Genomic DNA, 10,692 nt, shown 5'->3' on the forward strand with positions numbered 1-10,692 from the left:
CCTCCCCATCCCCCTTCCAATCAGCCAAGTGGCCTCCATGAGGCTCTGCAAACCTGAGAGCTCATTCTTGCTCAGCCCCCTCTGCCCAGGCCATGCCTGGCTGGTTCCTTCTCCTTTTGTGGCCCTGTCCTCCCCCACCCCGCCCCCGGGTCTCTCAGGTCACCTGTTTCCTCACCCCAGCAGAGTGGAAGCCCCGCCCCGTGAGGATGCTCTGCCCTGTTCCCCGCAGCCCCCCGCTGACAGCCCAGGCACACAGTAGGTGCACAGCGCACATGTAGCTGATAAGTAAACCCCCAGGCCCACCTGGTTCCGGAAGATCAAGGCCACCACGCCACCAATGAGCTCCATGATGAGGCAGATGCCAAGGATGTACATGAACTGCAAGACAGAATTCAGCGACTCACCTGGGGCGGGCAGGGGACGTGCGTGGGGCTCAGCTTCATCTGCTCCGAGAGCAAGCAGATCAACAGGGAGTGTCACCTGCGGCAGCTCCGCTGGCTCCCTGGCCTGGGCCTTTCCTCCCGGGAGAACTCGGGATCCGCCCAGCTGTGCCCGGGAGGCCCGTCTCTGGGGCCATGAGGCAGGAAGACTGACTCAGCTGCCCCAAGCAGGCTGTCACCCCCTTTGGTCCCACGGGTCCTCACTGGGGTCTCGGTGGTCTAGGTCCCCACTCCACCAAGAGGACAGCTGGGCTCACTCCAGCTCAGCCACAGGGGACAGCCCTGGCTCGATGGGCGGGCTGGGGCAGTGTTTCCCACTCCCGCAAGGACCCCTCAGAAGTGGCTTCCCAATCCACCCAGAGTGGCGAGGGGTCACCTGATGCCACCCCTTCAGCGGAGAACAGGCCACCTCCAGCTGATCCCAGCACCTCCAGCCTCGGGCAGGACCAACCCCTCTGTGGGGGACAGGAAGCCTCCCAGAGGAGGCCGGACACTCGAGGGTGGAGCGGTGGATCTGCTAGGATCTGCTACCTGGATGCTTCCCACCCTCAGTACAGGAATTCAGGTGGGGCTGATGCCACCCCCTGCCTCTCTCCCCATGTGACATGACTCAAGCCAGGCCCACGGGACCCTGAGACTCAGCCAGGAGAGATGCCTGGGATCCAGCACTCTAAGGACTCTGTGGCCCGAGGCTGCAGTGACCCCTACACAGAAAGCCAGAGGACAGCGCTAGGCAGGAGCCGTCCCCTGGGAGGTGGCAAGAGAGACAGCCCAGCCCTACCCAGAGGCACCGCTAACCCCCCCAGCATGGTCCGCGGGTCGCACAAGCTGATGCTCCTGTCTGGCTTTGCCTGTTGCCCCCTGAGTGTCGCTTCTCCTGTTGCAACAGAGGTCGAGGGGGACAGTTCAAGGAGCAAGAACAGTATTCAGATCAGCTTTTATAAGTAGGCAGGGTGGCCCGGGCTCTCCTGGCCACCAGGATCTGTGGGCTAGCCCAGGGGGTCCTCGGGAGAAGCCGCTTGGTGGTGTGGACTGAGGAAACCAAGCTGTCCCAGGGTTGGGGGTGTCTCCTGGGCTTTCCTGGAGACCCCAGGAACCCCCCAGCACCACCTCCCGGCAGAGGCCAGGCTCACTCACCGCCTGGAGAAGGTACAGGTTGTCCCGCAGGGAGGCCAGCACGCCGATGAAGGAGACCAGGAACATGACGACCCCCAGGAGAATGAGGATGATGGCGGGCGCCAGGAAGGCACTCTCCAGGGTCTTGTACTTCTGCCGCTCGACCTCGGCGTAGATCCCCACAGACAGCACCAGGGCCCCGATCAGCTGGAGCAGAAGGCCGGGAATGAGCTGGCCGGGGTCACGCCTGCAATCCCAGAGGCTGGGGGCGGAGCGGCTGAGGCAGGAGGATCTCAGGTTCAAAGCCAGCCTCAGCAACTCAGGGAGGTCCTGAGCGACTATAGAGACCCTGGCTCTAAATTAAATTTTTTAAAAATAAATATGAGGTGTGGGTGTGGGTGTGTGTGTATGGGCTGGGATGTAGCTCAGTAGTTAAGCGCCCCTGGATTCAATCCCCAGGACCGAAAACAAAGAAAGAAGTCAGGGAGGGAGGGAGAGGGGAGAGCGGAGAGGGGCTGACCTTCCCATGAAGAGCCCGTCCAGGGCTGTGGTACCTGCCACCGGGGGGCTTCCCCTGGGGGATACTATTATGGGCTGAACTGTGACCCCCCAGATCCCTCTGCTGAAGAGCCTTAGAATGTGACTGTCTTTGGAGATTTGCCTTTAAAGTGGTGATTAAGTGACAACGAGGTCATCAGGGTGGCCCCATCCAACACGCCCAGTGTCCTTTTACACTGAGGTCGTGGTACAAACCCACAGACCATGGGAAGACACAGGAAGAGTCACTACACATCACAGGGAGGACCCCAGGGAACCAGCCCTGTCCACACCTTGACCTGGGACTTCTGACCTCCAGACTGTTGGGAAACCAAGTCTGAGGGACTTAATGGTGGTCCTGGATGCTACGGCAGCCCTGGAGGTTAGGGTTAGGGTCAGGGTTAGGGTCAGGGTCAGGGTCAGGGTCAGGGTCAGGGTTAGGGTCAGGGTTAGGGCTAGGGTCAGGGTTAGGGTCAGGGTCAGGGTCAGGGCCAGGGTCAGGGTTAGGGTCAGGGTCAGGGTTAGGGCTAGGGTTAGGGTTAGGGTCAGGGTTAGGGTATCGAAGAGGAAACATAAGGAATTTACTTTCAGGATGACCAGAAGGAAGGCTGAAGGTTGAAACGAGGAATTTTGAGGGGATTTTAAAATAATTCCCTTATTCTCAAGTTTTCTGACAACGGAGAGATGATCCACGCTGTTACTACACACACTGTCATTCACCATCAGGAAAACCCAAGCTCCTTGCTGCTGCCAAACACACCTTATGTGCTCACCCCAGGGCCTTTGCACAGGTAGTTCCCACTACCTGAAATGCGCTTTCTCCTGACACCCACATGGCTCAAGCCCCATGTCCTTCCATCTTTGCTCAACGGTCACCTGCTCACTGAGGCCTTCTGGACACCTTATTTAGAAGTGGAAAGTCCCTCCCCATCAAATCCCTTTTTTCCGGTCCCATTTCCCTCCTTTGTATTTATCAGTATTTAACATACAACATTATTTCCTTTATTTTTATTTACTTATTTATTTTTGTCCTCTCCACCAGAACATAAGCTCCCTGCTAAGGAGGATTTTTTTTAATCGTTCCAGCACCCTGACATTCCTGACACTGGCAAAGTACAACAGATATTTATCATCAAGGACTTGTATGAACCAGAGCTGGGCTTTCCCACCCACTCTCAGGTTTGAGTCAGACCCTATTTACCCAATCTCCTTCCTGTGCAAGGATCCTGACTTTCCAGAGGACGGGGGAAATCAGATGACTGATTCTGCACTGAGCTCAAGGCCTTGTGGGAGAGTAACCAGAAGCCTTGGTGTTATCAGTGAAGGTCTGAGTGTAGGAGGTGAGGGACACACAGAGGCGGCATTGACAAGATGTGCCAAGGCCATAGCTTTCCCAGTGTCACCATCCGGCCACTGAGAGGCTGCCTGAGCTTACTTACAGGGGTAGATGTAACAGGTCCCCTGCTGAGCGTCACATCCCCTCAATAGATCCCTTGGCCTCCTTCTGCACAGGCCAAGGCTATCCTGACAGGAAGGGCCTACTTCCTCCCAAGTTTTGACAAGCCACGGGACGGGACGCCAGGAGTCACACAAAGAGGGCTTCCGATGGAGACACGCCACTGAAGGTTACCAGGAAACCCCCTCTCCTGGGCCCAGCACCCTGCGGTAGTTCATGGCCAAGTGCCTGCCTGTTGACTCGGAAAGGTAATCCCCGCCGAGGCCTCTCAAGGCCTCTCTCTAGGGCACGGTCACTCATGCTCCAAAACCCAGAACATTCCAGGTGAGGTGGCTCACGCCTGCAATCCCAGTGGCTTAGGAGGATCCCAAGTTCAAAGCCAGCCTCAGCAACTTATTGAGGCCCTAAGCAGCTCAGTGAGACCCTGTCTCTAAATAAAATACAAAACAGGGCTGGGGGTGTGGCTCAGTGGCCAGGTGTCCCTGGGTTCAATCCCTGGTACCAAAACAAACAAACAAAACCCAGAACGTGGTAAAACCCATGGTTCAAGGCCGGCCTTGGCCCCACAGGTCCTCCGAGAATGACAGCAAGCAGACTTCAAAATGCCAGATCCCTGGTTCCAAATGACCCTCGTGACGAGGAATCACTACCTAAACCCTAACCTGAGTACACAAAGGGCCCAGAGACCCGCCACCAAGGACCCCAGGTCCCCACGGAGCCCTGAAGCCCCCGAGCCCAGGCCTGGGGTGAGGAAGACATCTAAAGGCCTCACCTTCTTAGGGTTGGCCGAGGGGGGGTCCCTCTATCTGGATGAAAAGTGGGACTGTCCCCTGCCCCTACACCACACAAGGCTTCCATCCTATCACCTCCAGATCGACACCCTTNCCAGGAAGCAGAGGGCCCAGCTGTCAATCAGGATGGTTTCGGCTGAACAAGGCTGCGGTGGGGCCACGACAGAAGGGTACGCTGTGGGCAGGCCAGGGGCCCGGCCCAGAGCTGAGGCTGGCAACCTCGCAGCGTCTCCAGCAGGCGGTAGGGGAGCCCGCCATCCAGCCACCCAGACCCAGAGTTCCCCTGAGTCCAGGAGCTCAGCCGCCTCCTCTGCGGGGAGAGGCCGAACCCCAGGCAGCCTCTGGGAAGCAGGAGGCCCCAGGATGCATCGCGGCACCTGGTGTCCTTCAGGAAACATCTGGTCACCATCCGGCTGGCTCAGCCCCAGCTGGAGCAAGTGGACACTCAGAGGAGACCTGGTAGTGTTACCGCTGTTGGCCGGTGACGAGTCCTTGCTTCCCCAATGTTGAAGAATAACACCAGAGAAGCACGCCGAGGCAAGGTCAGAGTGGAAAGTAGAAGTTTATTAAAGGACAGCAGAAAAGACTTCTCCCGGAGGAATAAGGGGACCCAAGAGGTGGAATCCGTGGAAGTGCGGTTGTCTCCCCTTTTTATAGTTTTTGGTGATGGAATGTAGGTGGGGAAGGCCCGAGGGGTGGGACACAGGTGGGCCAGAGGAGTAATCTGGGCAGGAGGGACTTCATTAACACTTCTTTGGGATGGGCTTTGGGCTAGGGCTTTTCTGGGACTTCATTAACATTCCATGAGTTGTCCTGTATTTCCCGGAATTCATTCTCAGCATGGCCTCCATTTAGATCTCACTCGATATTAGACCCGGTTTACCTAACTACACTGACTGCCTAACTTTAAATCTGGCTTCACTAGGTCCATTTTTACTCCTAAAGGGATAAATCAGGCTGTGTATTAGGCTCCATGGGGTTACACCGAGTCAGACAGAGGCCAGACTGAGGCCAGGAGAGCGGCAGCTGGAGACATGCTGGGGTGGATGCAAGGAGGCCTGGAGAGGGGTCTGAAAAGCCAGGAGCGGGGCTGCACGCTGTCATCCCAGCAGCCCGGGAGGCTGAGGCAGGAGGACTGGGAGTTCAAGGCCAACCTCAGCAAGTTGGTGAGGTGCTAAGGAACTCAGTGAGGCCCTGTCTCCAAATAAAATTCAAAACAGCGCTGGGGTGTGGCTCAGGGGGCAGTGCCCCTGGGCTCAATTCCCGGCACCGAAAAACAAAGTCAGTAAATAAAGGAGCTAAAGAAAAACATCACTAACCTCTGCCACAGCCTGGATCTTAAGTGTCCCCACAAAGGCCCACGGCACAGGCTTCTCCCCACATGGCCCTACAGGAAGCGGTGGGGCTTTAGAAGGTAGGGCCAAGGGAGAGGTCTTAAGGTCACTGGGGACATCCCTTGAGGGGAGTGATGGGCACTAGCCCTTCTTCTCCATCTTTTTTTGCTTCCCTAACCACAGGGTGAGAGGTTCTGCTCTGTCACACGGTGCCTCCAGGATGTGCCACCTCACCACAGGCCCAAAAGCAACTGACATAATAGGTCACGGACGAGAACCTCCAAAAATGTGAGTTGGAATAAACCTTTCTCCTTTATAAGTTGGTGACCTTAACTGTTTGTTACAGTAACAGAAAAATGACTGATGTAACCTCTGACGGCAATGTTCCTTTCTATGTGAATGTAGGCCACAAATGGAGGTAGTTAACAGACCTGCATCAGTCACCAGTAGCAATCATACTGTTGTCCTTATAAGTACCTTAAAATATTGTCAGGCATGTAATCCCAGTGGCTCGGGAGGCTGAGGCAGGAGGATCATGAGTTCAAAGCCAGCCTCAGCAATTTAGCAAGGCACTAAGCAACTCAGTGAGGCCCTGTTTCTAAATAAAATATTAAAAAAGGGCTGGGGTGTGGCTCAGTGGTTAAAAGCCCTGGGTTCAATCCCCAGTACTATATATGTATATCGTGTATATATGTATTTATATCACGTATATTAATTCAAAATTACAGTAGTATTAGACTCACTGCTAAATCTCATGATTTAATGTATTAGTGAAGGGGCATATTGCCACTATATCACAAATTTGGTTTTATAAAGTTTTAATAATTTTATCACAATGTAATTGGTTTCTTTGTAATACTGTGCATTTCATTATATGCATATAAATATGCTGTTTTGTGGAAGGGGTCCATAGGCTTCCCCAGTTCCAAAAGTGAAGTCCCCTGGTCTGTGAGAAGCCCAACAAGTCCCGTGTGGAGGCGCAGAGGGCCCTGGGGACTGACATGGAGAGTGGGAGGAGGGAGACATCAGAACCCCCAGTTTTTCTCCTAGGAAGCCCCGAGATCTCACTTTAGAACCTTCTCAGGAAGCACTTGAGGCCCCAAAGCCATGTTGAGCCCAAGCAAAACACTTTTCAGAGTTCCCAGCTTGCAAGGGGTGGGGAATACAGAGCTGACTCCGCAGCCAGAGAGAGTGTGAATAACCTGGGGCCAGCAGGTGCCCTGCCTCTGGCCCAGAGAAACCAGGGCTGCCCCTCCATCAGCCCTTCTGCTGCGAGGCCAGCTCTGCCTGGCCCTGGGCCAAGCCCACTCTACAGACAGCCACCCACGGGCTCCGCCCCTTATGTCCCAGCCTGTCTCCCTGCAGGAGGTCAGGGTGCAGGAAGGGACAGCTCAAAGTGAGAGGCCGGAGCAGCCCTGGACCTGGGTTTACTGACTCAGTCCCCACGGCCTGGGCATGCTCTCTTGGCCTCTCTTCCACCTGTGAAGCCGGAAGGCCTGCTGCCGTCACCAGGCATTGACATCATTGTGCATCACCCTGCAGAGGCCGCACCTCCTCCTCACACTCAGGGAACCGGATTTCACTTCCCAGAGCAGAGACTGTGCAACCCGGAGCCCATGAAAGCCAGATCCAGGATTCCGACCAGTCTTCTGGCCTGTCACTAAAGTCCCCAGATGGAGAGACTTGGAGTGAAACAGCTTTCAAAATGCAAAGATGCCAATAGAAATGTCTGTGACCATGGCGATGCCTAACATGGTAGCCACCAGCCACTGGTGCCTAGCGAGCTCCTGGAATGTGGCTCAGGTGCCTGAGGAACTGAGTCAGTCATTTTTTTTTTTCTTTAAGAGATGAGGCCATGCCTTGTTGCCCAGGCCCCCCACCCCCAAACTTCTGGGCTCAAGAGATCCTCCTGCCTCAGCCTCCCAAGTAGCTAGGAGTATGGCACCCACCACTGCACTCCAGCCTGGATTTGTCATTTTCTTTCATTTGCATCCCATTTCAGTTTGGTCACATGTAGCTGGTGGCCACTACCGGGTGGCTTACCTAGAGCATCTGCCCTGGAGGTTGAGCCTCACCACTCCCACACGGCTCCTCTGGGAAAGCAGAGAAGAATTACGTGCCCAGTCAGCCTTCAGCTACCTAGAGGACACTGGACAGCATGTACCCACTTCCTTCAGGAGGAAACCATCTCTTCTCCCCTTTCCCAGCAGAGCTCTGTCCCCAGGGAAAGCAAGACAACCAGATCCAGGGGATCATAGCAGTGCCCCAACCCAAACTTATACAGGGCCACTCTGTTGCCCCAAGAAGGTACCTGCCCACCTTCAGGACCACCACAGAGTATCCTAAGCTCTACAGACCTGGACCTTGGACCTCCTGAGCAGGTTCCAGCCCTACTCCAAGCAGCCTGTGCTTAAGGACCTGGCTCCTCTCCAGCGCCAACCCACAGCCAGTCCTTGAGAAAGCAGCAGAGGCTACCTCCCCCTGCTGGGTCCCTAGACTTTGTCACTAGTACTTTGCTGCCAACTGTCTTGAGCCTGGACAGGAAGAACTTCCCCCCTTTATAAAAACGGGACATCAAACTTGGTGCCTATAATGATGTCTGTAATCTCAGTGACTCAGGAGGCTGAGTCAGGAGGATATCAGTTCAAGGCCAGCCTCAGCAACTTAGCAAGGCCCTAAGCAACTTAGAGAGACCCTGTCTCAAAATAAAAAGTAAAAATGGCTGGGGATGTGTCTCAGCAATAAAGCACCCCTGGGTTCAACCCCCAGTACCAAAAAATAAATAAAAGCTGGACTTGGGGCACAGAGAACTTGATTGTTCCTGGACACATCCTCTGGCACAGGTAGCTTCTGTGTTACTTTTGTCATGTCTGGTACCATTTATTAGCCAGCCTTCCTGTCCCCACTGATCTGCTGTGACCCCACTGCCATTCCCTAAGTTACCACACCTGCCTGGTCTACTCTCTGCCTCTTTCACTGGTCATTCTCTCTGTTCTTAAACAAAACTCCCTACTGTGACTGTAGCTTTATAATCTTGGCATCTCGGAGGCAGAGTCCCCACTTCCTGCCTTTTTCACAAGTGTCCTGGATATTCTTGGATCTGGACTCTTTCATGTGTAATTTAAAATCATCATATCAATCTCTGTGAATAAAAGAAGAGGCGTTGGACTGTGGTACACGCCTGCAATCCCACAGGCTCGGGAGGCTGAGGCAGGAGGATCACAAGTTCAAAGCCAGCCTCAGCAACGGCAAGGCGCTAAGCAACTCAGTGAGACCCTGTCTCTAAATAAAATACAAAATAGGGCTAAGGATGTGGCTCAGTGGTCGAGTGCCCCTGAGTTCAATCCCCAGCACCAAAAAAAAAAAAAAAAAGTAGGAGAGGGCACTGATTGGGATTACACTGAATCTATAGACCCCCTTGGGGAGAAGCGACATTTTGGATCCTCTCAGGCCTCTGGCCCACGAGCAAGGCCTATCGCTCCTTATGCATGTCCTCTTTGTGTCGTCTTCAGTAATAAGGCCCACCTACCTACCCGCTCACCCCCGCTGGCTGGCAGAGCGCGACAAGGCCTTGCAGGGTCCGCCTGGCCCGCCTATGGAGCCAGCCCCTGGGAGACCCTGTCCTTGGAACACAGGCCCATCCAGAAGCAGAGTGGGCAGTGCAGCCGCTGTGCTAACCCTCCCGTCAGCAGAAACTTGATTTAAAAGACTCCTCCGCACGCAGCACATTCCAGGCTGGGACGGAGCTAACTGGAAGCTCTGCCAGCCCTGGTTATGCATCCAGCCAGGGCAGAGTGGGCTTTCCAACCAAGGACAGCCACAACCACAAAGCACAGGCCCTGAGCTGGCCCAGCCCGGCCCCTTCTTGGGCAGCAGAGCCGGGGGCAGGTGAGTGGGCGGGGTCTAAGAAGTAGCTGACCAGGACACTCTGAGGCCAGATGCAAGGAAATTACGTCCTCTGGGGATATCAGAGGAGGCCCTGGGGTGAGAGTGGGGGGCGCACGGAGTCTCCTTCACGCTCCTCGGCCTGCTGTGGGCTCAGGGACTGGCCCGTGTTTCTGCAGGATGAATAAATGTGAGAAATGATATTGCTTCAGCCGCCTCTAAGCCCAAAGAAGGAGCTCGTGCTGACTCTCCTGGATCACGGCCCTGGGAGCTGAGGGCTGAGGGTGACTCATGTTGAGTCTGAAAACCATGGAGACAGCCGCGGGAAAGAGGGGAGTCAAGAACAAGGCCCCTCCACCCACACCCCCTCCCCGGGTTCCTTTCCTCCCCAGACCTGTCTGTCTTGCCACCCATGAGTCTGAACCGTGAGACCCAGAGCCTGCCTTGGGGGGCTGTGTCCCCTCCGTCCACAGCTAATGGGGTCAGCAGAGGATTTGTCCTGGCTCAGGCCTGCAGGGCCCAGGCCAGTGGACTCACTGACAAGAGGCCAACCAGCGCAGAAGACAGTGTTCTAGGTGCACCCTAGATGTCTGACCATGGGACAGGAAGTCCCCAGCTCAGGCCACCTCCAGCAGCACCCCAGGCATAGAGGTGGAGCTCTGAGGGGAGGGACGGGGAATGGAGTCTGTTGTATGGGCTTGGGGACCCCGGGATGCAGAGCTCTGTGGGGAGGGGGCTGCTCCCGGCTGGGGTCAGCACTCAGGGGTACACCCCTCTGCCACCCCACTGCGGGCCAGCCCTCCCCTGTCTTCCTGGGGCCCAGGCCTGCCTTCCCCTGCAGACCCCGGCGTCCACCGCCCAGGCCCGGTGCCGTCCCCACAGACCCTTTAATAGGAGATACAGGCACACTGAGGTCACAGAATGACATCTGTCCTGTACAACGCCCTCCAGTTCAGGTCCCAGCAGCCTTTCAGAGCCCACACTTGGCCACCAGGGACTGGCCCAGGCACCCCTTCTCCTCCCACTGGCCTGGGTCTTTACCAGAGATGGAGCCTCTGTGGAACCCAAAGTGGGGACCAGAGGAATTTCAGGAATGGGGGAGGGGCCCCTGGGAGCTCTTGAAAGGAACAGGC

At 55.6% G+C, this 10,692-nt stretch overlaps 1 protein-coding gene across 1 annotated transcript in view; it reads right to left on the reverse strand.

The window, feature by feature from the left end:
- Nucleotides 1-10,692, reverse strand: part of Tspan15 (tetraspanin 15) — a 39,994-nt gene that overhangs the window by 14,648 nt on the left and 14,654 nt on the right. The window contains exons 2-3 of the mRNA XM_015500550.2: nucleotides 1,578-1,763; nucleotides 304-378 (exon numbers count right to left, since the gene is read on the reverse strand). Coding sequence (XP_015356036.1) covers nucleotides 304-378; nucleotides 1,578-1,763 — 261 coding nt within the window. The remainder of the gene's footprint in view (nucleotides 1-303; nucleotides 379-1,577; nucleotides 1,764-10,692) is intronic.

This window comes from Marmota marmota, unplaced genomic scaffold, assembly GCF_001458135.2.
Source record: "Marmota marmota marmota unplaced genomic scaffold, marMar, whole genome shotgun sequence".
In the NCBI taxonomy this organism is placed as follows: Eukaryota; Metazoa; Chordata; class Mammalia; order Rodentia; family Sciuridae; genus Marmota; species Marmota marmota.